This window comes from Salmo salar, chromosome ssa12, assembly GCF_905237065.1.
Source record: "Salmo salar chromosome ssa12, Ssal_v3.1, whole genome shotgun sequence".
Classification (NCBI taxonomy): Eukaryota; Metazoa; Chordata; class Actinopteri; order Salmoniformes; family Salmonidae; genus Salmo; species Salmo salar.
The window spans coordinates 73438904-73455933 of record NC_059453.1 but is presented as its reverse complement, the minus strand read 5'-3'; the positions used below and the strand labels follow the sequence as shown (position 1 = coordinate 73455933).

General features: G+C 43.5%; 1 protein-coding gene across 6 annotated transcripts in view; it reads left to right on the top strand.

Moving 5' to 3' along the window:
* Window positions 1–17030, top strand: part of anks1ab (ankyrin repeat and sterile alpha motif domain containing 1Ab) — a 47614-nt gene that overhangs the window by 3526 nt on the left and 27058 nt on the right. For 5 of the 6 annotated variants that reach the window (XM_014133470.2, XM_014133472.2, XM_045691759.1 and 2 more), the window contains 2 exons: window positions 3925–3991; window positions 16405–16520. In XM_014133470.2, coding sequence (XP_013988945.1) covers window positions 3925–3991; window positions 16405–16520 — 183 coding nt within the window. Of the gene's footprint in view, window positions 1–3924; window positions 3992–14786; window positions 16521–17030 lie in introns of those variants that run through there. The other variant, XM_045691762.1, reaches the window with a different exon arrangement.

The following is a 17030-nucleotide window of genomic DNA, read 5'->3' as shown; positions in this document are numbered from 1 at the left end:
ATCACACAGTATGCTAATGACATGTATGATGACAACTGTGATCAACAGCTTTACATCTTGAGTACATCTGTTAAATTCTCTAACGACACATCTGTCTAAACCAGACATGTTACAGATGCATACCTCGATACCTCTAGCCATTAGAGACGCTTTGAATATCTCCTTTCTTTAGTGAGTGCACTTCAAATGACCCTTTTGTATCAGAGAGATGATTGTGGTTGTAGTGGGTGGTGTGTGTGTATGTGTGTGTCTGAGTCTGTTGTGGCATGCTCTCGTCCATTTCTCTCATCGTGTTAACATTGCTGCAGTCTATTGGGGCCCTGGCTGAAAATAATTTTAGCAGGGAAAGAGGACTAACATGTTCAGCTCATATGCTGGTTTAACGCAGTTCATAATTTATGTGGCTAGCTAGGGCAGAGAGAACATCTATTTATAAGATCTATTTTGACAAAATATATCTCACCCAGCGAAACACCAGGCCATGTCGCTTACCCGCCTTATGTCCCCATCCCGCCCACTGTATCAGATTGACACAGAGCAGGCTGTCATTATAGCGCGGGGATGTGAGCAAACCTGCTTGGTCAAACTTTTTTTTTTAAATCGATTGATTTAAATTCTGTTCTCATCTAGCCGATAGAGCCAACTGGTAGTTCAGCATTGAATCAGGTGAAACAAGCCTCCATAAAAATCAGCCCACCTCTGACATGTCTTCAGTCATGGGTCTTTGTACACTTGTCCATTAGTCTGTACTGTGGCCTGTCCTAAAAAAATAGTGATCCTGTTACATTTCCCTAACACTTATTCTAAATTTAACCCATTTAACATAACCTGCTACGGAAATTCTCTTAACATCTGTCGTTAGTTCCCCTAACCGCCAACATGAATTCTCCAGGTAATTCTCCTTTGTTGTTAGGACACAACAAGCAACAAGCAACCTGTTCTCAAGAGAAAGACATATTATATGTCCTCTAAGAAGTATGATAAGGTATGGCATCCAATTAGTATGCTATTGTACGACCGGGTAAAGCCTCATGTCCACCAGATGCGTCAAACTCATTGTGTTCCAGCGGAAGTGATTCATTGTCATTGGAGCAGTCTGCAACGCTGCATTGGGAATTCCGCACTAGACTGCGGTGCATTCTGTGTACCGCATGCGTTCAATATTTTCAACTTAAGCATGGCTTTACCTTGCGGTGGTATGAACAGAAGTTATCTAACTAACTACCAAGTAATTTGGTGTCACTCTAAAGCAGAAAGGTGGAATAAACGAGTCAGGAGTTGGTTTCTTGATTGAACACAGTTCTCTATTGAGGGATTTTGGTCAATACAAACACTCCAACATAATCAATGAAAATCTCCCAAGAAAAAACATACATCTTCTCCAGATGAAACAGGAACACAACACGATTATCTTTAAACTACAACAAAAGTCACGGGTTTGTCACGTCTTAATGGTTCTTTGTGGTTAGCTTCTCTCTCGGTAGCCATCTTCCAGAGATAGGTTTTTCCTCTCTCTGGCTAGTTCTCTCCCCTCTCTTGTAGGGAAAAGATAATAGGTCATTAGTACCATCAGCTGTGCTTAATTGCCTCAGGTCCCCTTGACTCACATGCCTAGTTGGGCTACTATCCGTGAGTCCAGCCTGCCCTCTGGTGGTCCTTCCACACTACAAAGCTAACTACTTTTCTAGATAGCTTAGCTAAGAAATTGCCAGCACCTAGCTTCCACTTTCCAGCAAACTATTTCACATTCAACTGACCAGGTAATCCAATCGCATTGGCAATGTGTCTCCATGCAACATGTTTAACATGGAGGTCACGGTAGCAACTGGCGCTTTGGTCAAACAAGGTAGGGAACCCAGAGACAGCGAAAACAACCTTCTCCATGCTGCAAGCCTTTCTGCAGCTTTGTGAAGTACATGTGTGTCAAGTAAATGCGGACTAGACATCCGGCAAAAACAACATACGGCAAACTGTATGCACATCTGGTGGACATACAGTGTAATAAGTATGATACAATACGTCCTATAATCCGTATGATAATGCACATATGCTATTCCATTCATAATGCAATCTATAAACGTAACAGGATAATACGAATTTCCCTGAGACCACGTTGATCCTACACAAAGCTTATAGCTATCAGTGATTCATCATGATCTACATAGATGGGTGTATAACTAACAAATTTACATTTGTTTATATGGGGACTTGGCTAAGTGATAGCTTGACTGTCCCAAATGAGTTGAATTGCCATTAAAAAAATGTGGTCATACATTACTATACAAATGTAACCACAGACCCTTAAGAGGCACAGACCCATGAGAGGGCCTGGTTTGGAGAGGAGGTTTTATGGGTTGATGAGCCAGTTGGGGTAAGCAGCTTTCAACAGGTCTTCTCCCTGGCTCCTTGGTGTGGGTAACAGAGCAGTGTGACAGCAGCATGGCATCAGCAGGAGATATTGAATGGCCCACTAAGAGGATTAGCATATAGATCCCAACTGATTGCAGTGTGATCACTTTAAGAGGAACACAGTTGATTTAACAGAGTCCACCAACAGGTCCTTCACTTCATAACTGTGTTATCATTTATTTCTTTGTGGTCTCTATATCTGATTATTCCAATCCACTTTTGCACTAATCAAAGGCTTGCCACTCAAGAGCTTACTGGAAAGTCTATGTCAGACCCCTTAAGGGGTCACAAATTCACTTTGAAAAATCATATATTATGTGATGCGTTATGATAGCTACACTGACTAGATTTTTGTACGGATTTTCCACAGATTTGTTCTACCTGATGTCCTGTACATCTGGCAAGAGTGATGATGTGGAACAGTTGTGTAGCCTTAATTGTATTACTCTCAGGCTGAAAGAGTCCCAGCATGTTCTAGCTCTTTAATTGTAATGAGATGGAATTCCTCAAACAACTGCTTTTGGGCCGAGATAAGGTGCACTATAGCGTATGGGCAATGTGTTGATGGTACGTGTGTGATATAGAATGTAACTGGGTTAATTCGATATGGAATATGTGAGGTCTGTATTGCTGGAGGGAGCTGCCATGCTTCCCACGTGTCTGACTTCTAAATGAATCAAGGCTTTTTCTGAGTGTTGATGCCACTAGCAAAGTGCATAGGGCTTCTCAAATACTAAATAGTATGTCAAATAACCCTTTCTGTGTCTCCAGTGTCACTTGTGAAAGCGGATTCAGCTTTGCAGGCTTTTATAGTAGTAGAATATGCTGGCTAAATCACTGGATAGCACTGTATTATGGCATTAGCTACCTCTTGAACAGTTAGAGTACAGTAAGCTCCCTCCATTGCTCTGAGAAGTTCTCGTCCCAGAATCTCAGTCTGCCAAGAGGAGAGGGTGCTGGAGAATGTCACAACACCAGTTCTTACACAAACAGACAGAGCTGAACTCTGCAATATTACTGCAATATTTTCTTGACTTTGCTTTCATAAGATAAATGATTATTAGTTATTTTCTAAGGCAATATGTTTTAGGCCCATGATGTGCTTGGATTGTTTTGTGTTAACCTCCACGCAGGCTTGTTGTTTTACTCTGTATACTGCAGGTTTTCACTTTCTATTCAGAGATGGGGCAGAGAGCCTTATTGAATCTTATAAAGGTCATTTTGCAGAGATCTAAAGCAATTTGGCCTACAGGTTTTCCCTGCGCTTCGTGCACCGAAGGTTCAATCGCTTTAAATTGCAATTCACCCTGACACCCTGTGTGAAGGACCAATAAAACACTACCCACCACGTTGTTGTTTTACTCTTCATCCATCATTGCTGCCCTCCTCCTTAGTCAGCATCTATGTACACTGTTTGTAAACACACAGAAACAAGCTTTAGGAGCACATATTGATGATCATTACCTGGGGGTAACCATATCTGGTTTGTCCTAATGTTTCACTCCTCTTCCACAGATTGAGAAGCTCATGAACCTGATTGGAGCAGGCATCGAGTCATCCAATGACCAGCAGTGCACCACAGGTAAATACCGACATGTAGGTAAAGGTTGCATACAAACAGTAAGCCATCTTATGACAGCTCTATGTAGTCCTTATGACAGAGCGTTAAAGTAAAGAGCAGTGGTAGAAAAAGTACCCAATTGTCATACTTGAGTAAAAGTAAAGATACCTTAATAGAAAATGACCCAAGTAAAAGTGAAAGTCACCCAGTAAAATACTATTTGATTTTAAATATACCACGTGTATCAAAATTAAATGTAGTCGCAAAAATATACTTAAGTATCAAAAGAATATTTGAAAATTGCTTATATTAATCAAACCAGACGGCACAATTTTCTTTAATTTTTATTTATAACCAGGGGCACACTGCAACACGCATACATCATTTATAAATTAGGCATGTGTTTAGTGATTCCACCAGATCAGAGGCAGCAGGGATGACCAGTGATGTTCTCTTGATAAGTGTGTGAATTGGACCATTTTCCTGACCTCCCAAGCATTCAAAATGTAACCTATAGTTTTGGTGTTCAGGGAAAATGTATGGAGTAAAAAGTACATTATTTTCTTTAGGAATGTAGTAAAGTAAAAGTTGTCAAAAATATATATAGCAAAGTAAAGTACAGATATCCCAAGAAACTACTTAAGTAGTACTTTAAAGTATTTTTACTTAAGTACTTTACACCACTTTACACACAGCCTGTTTCTATGCTGTACAGGCTCATTAGAAGCCAACAACCATATTATATAAGACAAAAAAACATATGAAGATTTGTTTTTCCCATAAATCATAACAATTCAAGGTGTCATTTGTTTTGTGTGAAACTTGTGTCATCTGTATGGGGTTTTGTGGTGTGAAGTGTATTTCCACTTTAAGAGAAATCAAATTCAAACTTCACTTGACCGTCATTTTTCCTGCGCTGTTTCAATAGAGGCTGAATCTATTCTCTGCTTCATCGAGTCTATCCTTCAGGCGGCTCTCAGTGAGAAGCCGACTAACAAATGCTCAGTTTATTTAGATTACATTCTCAACTTGGTATACTGGATCTCTAAATCTCACTTAGACACTTTTCTATAATGTGATTCCACAAAGCTATTTACCTCAGTGGATTATGGTCATTGTGCTATGAGGATTTTATGTCAAACTCATATTGATAATGACACTCTTTTGGCTTAATGTTGTAATGTGTATTATTAATATGTATTATTAATTTACAGTAATAGCTCCACACTGCAGGCTGACTGTGCTAGGGTCTTTTTCATCATGACATCATACAGCACATATGCCTTCCTCTGACGATTTGTGTCCATTACACTGAACAGGCCACCGTCATAACGTCAGTAACGTCCAATGAATCCAAGATGGCGTAGCAGTCAGACATCTTTGTCTTTGTATATATCTTTTTACATATTTTTCTTCGCATATCTTTTAAAAATATTTTCCTAAACCTCAACTTCTAAATGCTCTCCTGCAACCCGCCTGACCCAATGTGGCGTGGATCTGTTTTTCTTTTCTAAAGTATTTCTATTTACTTCGGATCTGGAATCCCTCAACTGAAGCTAGCCAGCTAACTACCTACCAGCTATCAGTCAGCAAACCATTGCTAGCGGTTATCAGCTAACCTTTAGCTCGGAAAGTTCTCGCCAGTTCAAACAACGTGACTCAAACCAGAGTATAAAGTACCTATTATTATTATTTTTTTTCCCCCATATCCCCGGATTCCTACCGCAAACTCTGAACATTTTAATCTGGATCTTCGCAACTAGCTAACTGCAATCCCGGGTGACTACTCCTGGCTAGCGTTTCCATCCCGGAGCATGCACCAATTAGCCTAAAGCTAGCCTGGCCAGGGCTCCTGTGCTACCACCGAAGCCCACTCCTGGGCTACAATATGCGGACCCCTTCTATACGGCCGGTACGGGGCACGGAACCCCGCCAATCCTCTACGACTGGAATACTGACATAATCTGCCCGAGGATTCCAACAGGCCCCTCAGGCATGACGTTCGCTGAAGGCCCATTCTGCTAACCGCGGCCTACTAGCTACCTAGAGCTACTTGGAAACCTACTAATTCCACGACTGGTCTATCGACGTCACCGCACAAAGAGGCAAAAACAGACTTACCCCCATCGCGACGTCCCCCAAAGGCTAGCTAGCTAGCCCCGGTCTGCTAACTGCTAGCTTGCTTGCCCCGGTCTGCTAACTGCTAGCTTGCCTGCCCCCGGTCTGCTAACTGCTAGACCCGGTCTGCCAACTGCTTGCTTGCTAACCCGGTCTGCTAACTGCTAGCTTGCCAGTCCCGGTCTGCTAACTGCTAGCTTGTTTAGCCCTGGCCTACTAACTGTTAGCTTGTTAGCATCGGCCTGCTAACTGTCTGAATCACCGTGTCCCCAGTCAGCCCAACCACTCACTGGAACCATATGTTCACTTGGCTACGCATGCCTCTCTCTAATACCAATATGCCTCGTCCATTACTGTCCTGGTTAGTGATTACTGTTTTATTTCACTATAGAGCCTCTAGCCCTGCTCAATATGCCTTAACCAACCATGTTGTTCCACCTCCTACATATACGATGACATCACCTGGTTTAAATGTCTCTAAAGACTATATCTCTCTCATCATTACTCAATGCCTAGGTTTACCTCCAATGTACTCGCATCCTACCTTACCTTTGTCTTTACACTATGCCTTGAATCTATGCTATCGTGCCCAGAAACCTGCTCCTTTTACTCTCTGTTCCGAACGTGCTAGACGGCCAGTTCATATAGCCTTTAGCCGTACCCTTATCCTACTTCACATCACCAGAGGAACAGAGGAGGAGGCTAATCCAGGTCCTGCAGTGCTTAGCTCCACTCCCACTCCCCAGGTGCTCTCATTTGTTGACTTCTGTAACCGTAAAAGCCTTGGTTTCATGCATGTTAACATTAGAAGCCTACTCCCTAAGTTTGTTTTACTCACTGTTTTAGCACTCTCTGCCAACCCAAATGTCTTAGCCGTGTCTGAATCCTGGCTTAGGAAAACCACCAAAAACCCTGAAATCTCCATCGCTAACTATAACATTTTCTGCCAAGACAGAACTGACAAAGGGGGCGGTGTTGCAATCTACTGCAAAGATAGCCTGCAGAGTTCTGTATTACTATCCAAGTCTGTACCCAAACAATTCGAGCTTCTACTTCTAAAAATTCACCTTTCCAGAAACAAGTCTCTCACTGTTGCCGCTTGTTATAGACCTCCCTCTGCCCCCAGCTGTGCCCTCGATATGTGAAATGATTGCCCCCCATCTATCTTCAGAGCTCGTGCTACTAGGTGACCTAAACTGGGACATGCTTAACAACCTGGCCATCCTACAATCTAAGCTTGATGCCCTCAATCTCACACAAATTATCAATGAACCTACCAGGTACAACCCCAAATCCATAAACACGGGCACCCTCATAGATGTCATCCTAACTAACTCGCCCTCCAAATACACCTCATCATCCTGACCAACTTACCCTCTAAATACACCTCTGCTGTCTTCAATCAAGATCTCAGCGATCACTGCCTCATTGCCTGCCTGCGTAATGGTTCTGCGACCAAATGACCACCCCTCATCACTGTCAAACGCTCCCTAAAACAATTCTGCGAGCAGGCCTTTCTAATTGACCTGGCCGGGGTATCCTGGAATGACATTGAACTCATCCCATCAGTAGATGATGCCTGGCTATTCTTTAAAAGTGCCTTCCTCACCATCTTAAATAAGCATGCCCCACTCAAAAAATGTAGAACTAGAATAGATATAGTCCTTGGTTCACTCCAGACCTGTCTGCCCTTGACCAGCACAAAAACATCCTGTGGCATTCTGCTTTAGCATCGAATAGCCCCCGTGATATGCAACTTTTCAGGGAAGTTAGGAACAAATATACACAGTCAGTTAGAAAAGCTAAGGCTAGCTTTTTCAAACAGATATTTGCATCCTACTAACTCAAAAAAGTTCTGGGACACTGTAAAGTCCATGGAGAATAAGAGCACCTCCTCCCAGCTGCCCACTGCTCTGAGGCTAGGAAACACTGTTACCACCGATAAATCCACTATAATTCAGAATTTCAATAACCATTTCTCTACGGCTGGCCATGCTTTCCACCTGGCTACCCCTACCCCGGTCAACTGCCCTGCACCTTCCACAGCAACCCGCCAAAGCCCCCACCATTTCCCCTTCACCCAAATCCAGATAGCTGATGTTCTGAAAGAGCTGCAAAATCTGAACCCATACAAATCAGCCGGGCTAGACAATCTGGACCCTCTCTTTCTAAAATGATCTGCCGAAATTGTTGCAACCCCTATTACTAGCCTGTTCAACCTCTCTTTCGTATCGTCTGAGATTCCCAAAGATTGGAAAGTTGCCGCAGTCATCCCCCTCTTCAAAGGGGGTGACACTCTAGACCCAAACTGCTACAGACCTATATTTATCCTACCATGTCTTTTTAAGGTCTTCGAAAGCCAAGTTAACAAACAGATCACCGACCGTTTCGAATCCCACCGTACCTTCTCTGCTATGCAATCTGGTTTCAGAGCTGGTCATGGGTGCACCTCAGCCACGCTCAAGGTCCTAAACAACATCGTAACCGCCATCGATAAGAGACATTACTGTGCAGCCGTATTCATTGACCTGGCCAAGGCTTTCGACTCTGTCAATCACCACATTCTTATTGGCAGACTCGACAGCCTTGGTTTCTGAAATGATTGCCTCGCCTGGTTCACCAACTACTTCTCTGATAGAGTTCAGTGTGTCAAATCAGAGGGCCTGTTCTCCCGACCTCTGGCAGTCTCTATGGGTGTGCCACAGGGTTCAATTCTCGGGCCGACTTTCTTCTCTGTATACATTAATGATGTTGCTCTTCCTGCTGGGGATTCTCTGATCCACCTCTATGCAGACGACACTATTCTGTATACTTCTGGCCCCTCTTTGGACACTGTGTTAACTAACCTCCAGACGAGCTTCAATGCCATACAACTCTCCTTCCGTGGCCTCCAACTGCTCTTAAATGCAAGTAAAACTAAATGCATGCTATTCAATCGATCACTGCCCGCACCTGCTCGCCGGTCCAGCATCACTACTCTGGACAGCTCTGACTTAGAATCCGTGGACAACTACAAATACCTGGGTGTCTGGTTAGACTGTAATCTCTCCTTCCAGACTCACATTAAGCATCTCCAATCCAAAATTAAATCTAGAATCAGCTTCCTATATCGCAACAAAGCATCCTTCACTCATGCTGCCAAACATACCCTCGTAAAACTGACCATCCTACCGATCCTCGACTTCGGTGATGTCATCTATAAAATTGCCTCCAACACTCTACTCAACAAACTGGATGCAGTCTATGACAGTGCCATCTGTTTTGTCACCAAAGCCCCATAACCTGTTGGGGATAGGGGGCAGTGTTTGCACGGCTGGATAAAAAACGTACCCGATTTAATCTGGTTACTACACCTGCCCAGTAACAAGAATATGCATATAATTATTGGCTTTGGATAGAAAACACCCTAAAGTTTCTAAAACTGTTTGAATGGTGTCTGTGAGTATAACAGAACTCCTATGGCAGGCCAAAACCTGAGAAGATTTCAAGCAGGAAGTGGCCTGTCTGAGAAGTAGTGTTTCATCTTGGCTCTTTTTATTGAAGACTCAGGATCTGTGCAATAACGTGACACTTCCTACGTCGTCCATAGGGTCTCGGAGCCCGGGAAAACGTTGAACGATATCGAGGCAGGCTCTGGCTGAAACACTTTATCGCTTTTGGCAAGTGGCCACTCAGAGTACTATGGGCTTAGGCGCGTGCCCGCTTCGACCGAATGGTTTCTTTTCCTTTGTCTGTTTATCTAAACGCAGATTCCCGGTCAGAATATTATCGCTTTTTTATGAGAAAAATGGCATAAAAATTGATTTTAAACAGCGGTTGACATGCTTCGAAGTACGGTAACGGAATATTTAGAATTCTTTTGTCACGAATTGCGCCATGCTCGTCACCCTTATTTAGCCTTTAGGATAGTGTCTAGAACGCACGAACAAAACGCCGCTGTTTGGATATAACGATGGATTATTTTGGACCAAACCAACATTTGTTATTGAAGTAGAAGTCCTGGGAGTGCATTCTGACGAAGACAACAAAGGTAAGAACATTTTTCTTATAGTAAATCTGACTTTGATGAGTGCTAAACCTGCTGGGTGTCTAAATAGCTAGCCCTGTGATGCCGGGCTATCTACTGAGAATATTGCAAAATGTGCTTTCACCGAAAAGCTATTTTAAAATCGGACATATCGAGTGCATAGAGGAGTTCTGTATCTATAATTCTTAAAATAATTGTTATGCTTTTTGTGAACGTTTATCGTGAGTAATTTAGTAAATTCACCGGCAGTGTTCGGTGGGAATGCTAGTCACATGCTAATGTAAAAAGCTGTTTTTTGATATAAATATGAACTTGATTGAACAAAACATGCATGTATTGTATAACGTAATGTCCTAGGGTTGTCATCTGATGAAGATCATCAAAGGTTAGTGCTACATTTAGCTGTGGTTTGGGTTTATGTGACACTATATGCTAGCTTGAAAAATGGGTGTCTGATTATTTCTGACTGGGTACTCTGCTGACATAATCTAATGTTTTGCTTTCGTTGTAAAGCCTTTCTGAAATCGGACAGTGTGGTTAGATTAACGAGAGTCTTATCTTTAAAATGGTGTAAAATAGTCATATTTAAAAAAAATTGAAGTAATAGCATATCTAAGGATTTGAATAACGCGCCACAGGATTCAACTGGCTGTCCATAGAGGATAAACTACCCACCATTGCGACCTGTATGCTCTCGTTGGTTGGCCCTCGCTTCATACTCGTTGCCAAACCCACTGGCTACAGGTTATCTACAAGTCTCTGCTAGGTAAAGCCCCGCCTTATCACAGCTCACTGGTCACCATAGCAGCACCCACTCGTAGCACGCGCTCCAGCAGGTAAATCTCACTGGTCACCCCCAAAGCCAATTCCTCCTTTGGTCGTCTTTCCTTCCAATTCTCTGCTGCCGCCAATGACTGGAATGAACTGCAAAAATCTCTGAAGCTGGAGACTCATATCTCCCTCACTAGCTTTAAGCACCAGCTGTCAGAGAAGCTCACAGATCACTGCACATGTACATAGCCCATCTGTAAACAGCCCATCTATCTACCTACCTCATCCCCATGCTGTATTTATTTATTTATCTTGCTCATTTGCACCCCAGTATCTCTACTTGCACATTCATCTTCTGCACATCTACCATTCCAGTGTTTAATTGCTATATTGTAATTATTTCGCCACCATGGCCTATTTATTGCCTTAACTTACCTCATTTGCACTCACTGTATATAGACTTTTTGTTTTCTTTTGTTCTACTGTATTATTGACTGTATGTTTTGTTTATTCCATGAGTAACTCTGTGTTGTTGTATGTGTCGAATTGCTATGCTTTATCTTGGCCAGGTCGCAGTTGCAAATGAGAACTTGTTCTCAACTAGCCTACCTGGTTAAATAAAGGTGAAATAAAATAAAAATAAAATATATATATATATATATATATATATATATATATGGTCCTTGATGCATAATTGAATATTATCATTAGTCATAACCACTGTCATGAAACTCACTAATGAAACTCACTGTGGTTTCCTCTCCTTCAGCTGAAAGTATATATTTTACTTATTCCAATTTCATATACCACTCATTTACTATTCTTTTTATACCTGATGTTATTGTACTCTACGTAATGTGTCTGGAAAGTATGGTAATTGATATGTTTGTTGATGTAGACGGTGCTTCTATACTATTTCAGTATTTTGAGTTTTTCAGAAAGAGGACTCAGCAGGAGCATGTCCCAGATTCAGCTGATTCATAGCTGTGCTGATTTTTTTCACCTGATTGTACCTGATTGCTTGTACCTGATTGCTTGTTACTCTGTCATTTGCCATGGAGATGTAAAAATGTTTTTCAACAAAATATGTTTTATTGTCACATAAACCAAATAAGTGCAGTGAAATGTGTTGTTTTACAGGGTCAGCTGTAGTAGTACGGCACCGCTGGAGCAAAGTAGGGTTAAGTGCCCTGCTCAAGGGCACATCGACACATCTTTTACCTTGTCAGCTAAGGTATTTGAACCAGCGACCTTTCGGTTATTTACCCAATGCTCTAACCGCTAGGCTACCTGCCACCCTACGTTTAGCCAAAATGTGTTGACTGACTTGCCCTCTTGGTAAAGGCATAATGAGGGTATTGTATTCTCCTACAAAATGAAATGATACAAAATGAAAATGCCCTTCCGGATTAAGATATCAAAAGAGGGGAAGAGAGTGAGTGAGGGAGAGGGAAGCCAAATTGTCACTCTTCTCCCCTCCATTATTCCACCATTGTAAAGGAGCTATATTGTCCCCCACTCCTTCCATCCCTCTCTCTCCCTCCTATTCCTCTCATCCCTCTTTCTCCATAGATACTATTTCCTATGGATGACCTGTGCTAATTAATCCTAAACTATAATATATTTATTTGTGACTGCTGTGCCATTTTGCCTGCCTATTGAATGCTTAAACGATGTGCTGTTTGCATTTGTGGTTTGTAAGTGCTTCAATTGACTGTTACAGGTGCATTGAGTAAATTAACTTAAACAGGGAGGGAGCAGGGAGGGAGCAGGGAGGGAGCTCTCCTAACAACACACAGGAGGCATCCTGCAGCTCAGTTTGTTTGCCACTCCTCTGACGTTCAAAGAAATAGTATCCGTCTTCCGTTCCTGTGAATTAATTTAGCTTTGCGGCTCCTTTCGGTAGTGTTGCCATTGTGGATGTGTTGACAGAGCTAGCGCTACTCTCACATTGATAAAGAGGCAGTGCTTTATCTAGATAGCAGAGCCATTAACTCTCCGTAAATATAGTCTTTCTGGTTTCCCTCTGAGCCAAGTTTAGACCTAGGTAGCTCTTTCGGTCCCTTCGGAAGCCCACTAGCCCAAACTGGACGTGAAGACTCGTTTAGTGGGCTGAGGTAGTAACCCAGTTCCCCCTAACAGTAACAATAACTCAGTAATTAGGCCCTGCTGGTCCCTGGGAGCTGTTGTCGTCCCAAATGAATGGCTGTAATTGGGTGGGGAGGGCTGGTATTTTTAACAGGCTTTGTTTGAGTGATATAATAAAGAAGCTGCCATCGGTAAAGCTCTGGGGGAAGAGGGAGGGGTCTGACTGAAACGTAATGAGTCTGCTCCAATCTTTCCTATTTCTTTATTACCATCTTATCTCCCCCACATGCACATTTCATCATCTTCACTATTCATCTTTTATGTCCATCTCTTATCTGTCTGCTTCATTTGTCTTCCTTTTCCTTCACATTATTATTATTTTTTGTCATTTAGCAGACGTTCTAATCCAGAGCGATTTACAGTAGTGAGTACATTCATCCTTTCTCTCTCTATCCCAAAGCATGTCTAATAGAAGGGCTGTCTGTTCTTGATTATGAATTATGAGTGTTAGCTCTTGAGCTTATCTTGGATGCATGGTCACAAAGACCTGACCTTTACCTTCATTAAGGTAGAGCAACTTGGTTACAGCCAGCCAATTACGGCAGGAGCTCAAATCGATCGCTCCTCACTTTGCCTCTGTAACCATTACTTCTCCTCCTCTGGCCAGCTGGCTGGGGATGGGATGTCTGAGGCGTTCACAGGCAGACTGAAAGCCTGCATAATTACTCTGTGCCTGTAGCTGTATCCAGATAACACCAGTGATGGACGCAGTAAGCAGCCCTGCATAGGTGGGTGCAAATGCCTATTTGGTTTTATTTCAATAGAAGTCTGTGTGCCCATTTGTATTATCCTGTTGCATTTCACGCGTATGATTCCTGCAGTTATCTGTAAGCTTCACGCATCAACTGTTGTATTCTAAAATAGTTTGTGATATGTGCTGATGTAACAAAAGGAGTTACATTCTTAGAAAAAAGGGTTCCCAAAGGGTTCTTCAGCTGTCCCCATAGGAAAGTGTTCTACATGGAACCGAAAAGGGTTCTACCTGGAACCAAAAGGGTTCTACCTGGAACCAGCAGATGAACCCTTTATGGTTCTAGATAGAAAAAAAGGTACTAAGTGTAATGTCTCTCCTGTCATCTTGTAGCATGCGGGGTATCCAAGGAAAGGGACTTGAGAGTCGTTATGAGAGACAGTCCATTAAACACTGCGTGCGTGCGTGTGTGTGTGTGCGTGCGTGCGGGCGTGTGAGTGAGAGAGCTTTGCACTGACTTGAATCAGTGCTGCACCACTCGCCCAGTCATCACAGCGAGATGTAAATGAATTAAGGACAGCTGTGAATAAGCTTGAACATTTTCTTTATTTTAATGTCCCTTGTAAAGCAATGGGAAGCCGAGCTTTGAAATCATTGCCCATGTAGAAGGGGAGAAACATACATCCTTTTTATATTCTAGTCATTCCATACAGAGAGGTCTGTGATTTTGAGGCTCCTAGTGCTTGTAAGCATCAAGACTGCCTGTTGTGAATGCGGGAAGGACGCGGTTGAGGCTGCTTTCTGGACTCGTGAGTATCCAGCATCAGGACGTTATGTCCTGTGAGGGAAGAGGTGACGGTGGTGTCTTTTCAGCGCTAGCAAGATCAGAGTGCCTCTGTGCAATTCTAATCAGTGCAGATGGTGGGAAGAGAGAGAGAGACCGGGGTAGAGGGTGAGAGAGAGACTGTGAGGTAAAGGGAGAGAGAGACTGGGGTAGAGGGAGAGAGAGAGACTGGGGTAGAGGGAGAGAGAGAGAGAGACTGTGAGGTAGAGGGAGTGAGAGTGAGGCTATGAGGTAGAGGGAGAGGGAGGGGGATTTATATAGTAAGAGTGTGGCAGAGAGAGATAGGGGGAGGAACGAAGAGCTGATACGTGGAGCAGTACCCTTCTCCATCAGGCAGCATACGGCAGCCCTGCAGTGGACTGAGAGACTATATGAATGAGGGAACGAGGTAAAGAGCCAGAAAGAGAGCAGAAGAGAGAGCAAGCTTGAGGGATTTGTCTGAATGGGAAGGGGGATGAGCATCAAGACTGCCTGTTGTGGATGCGGGAAGGACGCGGTTGAGGCTGCTTTCTGGACTCGTGAGTATCCAGCATCAGGACGTTATGTCCTGTGAGGGAAGCGGTGAGGGGAGCGTGTGAGCCGAGAGCAGCTGCTTTGTGACAGTGCATGCATCAGACAGGGGATGCAGCAAACCTCTGCCCTGAGCACAGGAGCTAGCTGTACCCACAGTGGGGGAGAGCCAGGTGGGGTGGAGGGGGCTTATCGCACAGGGAGGAGGCAGGCTGAACCAAGGTGGTCCTGTGGAGATCTCAGCCAAGAGTCAAGAGGCTCACCTGTGCTCTGTTAGAGCTGAGCTTGGATTTACTGGTGTGAGATATGATAAGAACTTTCTCTGAATGAGCCAGCCTCCAGAGGGGAGTCTATATGTTGGGAAGCATCAGGTTTACCACCAGGATCACTGGGGACACCAAGGACATAGAGCCTCAGGCTAGCAGGCATGCCGGCGGCTGGAGCTTTATCAAGCGGCTAGTGATTGGATTCTGATTATATTTCAGGAGTTTTTCATCAACAGTTGGAAGCCAAAGGAGAAACCTGAATTTTGGTGTATGAGATTGGACTCTCATTCTGTTTGTGGAGTAAGACCAAAATCCTAGAGAGAATCCCATGATCCAGATTACACGAATAGCCTTACCTTATCACGGTTCTACCGTCAGAGCTCTCAGACAGGTTGTCCAATAAAGCCATGGGACAGAGACAGAGGTGACCAAATGCTACAAAGTGTACTCTGTGGAGCTGTAACTTACTGTGGTTTACCATACCCTTGTGGAATACTATCTCAAAAAGGATGATGCTGGTGATGGTTTAACCAGGTTTAAAGACAGAATGTGTAATATGATATCCAGTAATACTGTATCATCTTTGTGTGGTCTGGAAAATTATTTTGTTTAGTGCTCCGTATTACAGTGTGCTGGAAATGAAACATTTTGAGGCATTGGCAATTTCCATGTCAGTAATTAACAAAACATTTTGATAGAAGATGCCAGATTGGCTCAATCAATTGAAAGTGGTGATCAGTATTCAAAGGATCTACATATCCACCTCTACCTCCACCCTTGCCTGACATTGACACTCACAGTAACAACAGTGGGTGTACAGTATACCACGGTGGGCAGGCTCCACCACTATATCTCTAGTGTAAGAATAGCCGGGCCCCCTCCTGCCCTGTGGGAGCCGCCCTCCCCCAACCTGGACCCTGTCTCCTCTGCCCTGCTGGTGCTCCTGCACTCGGCTGTGCTGGCCGAGGATGATGTGGCAATGTCATGTCTCGTCCTCGGAGTGCCGCTGCTACCGGCTGAACGGCTTCTCCCTGCTGAAGCGCTTCCCTCTCTCGGCAGATGGGGCCTGCAGCAAAGCCCTGGACCAGCCTGTGGGAGAGTGGCTGGAGCATGTGGGGCTGCCGCAATACGAGAGCAAGCTGCTGCTTAATGGCTTTGACGACCTACGCTACATGGTGAGTCAACGTTTCTAAGATCTTTTACACTATTCATCTCTTTCCATCTCCTTTTCTCCCTCCTTGTCTATCTCCTTTTCTCTCTCCTTTTCCATCTCCCTTTCTCCCTCCTTTACCATCTCTTTCAGTTTCTGTTCCTTATTCTGTCTCCCCCAGTTTCTCTCTTTCTTCCATAGCTGCTCTTCACCTCTCCTTGCTATACAGTAGATGACCCTATACAGATTTATTGTATGTGCTTACTGTAAATCCCTTTGAAGTGTAGAAGAGGTCACCAATGATAAGACGAATCACAACAAAACCTATTAACTTTTTTCTTTCATCCCCAATCATTCCATCTCATTTACAATAAATTCCCATAGTCACCACCATCCCCCCTATCTTGTCAGGCTGATTTATGTTCTACAGCCTTAACCTCCATGCTGGCTCGGCCAGAAAGCATACACAGTATAGCTCACCCAATCATCAGCAGATACAACAAACCACTCTGTTGAGGTCACAGTATGGATTTTA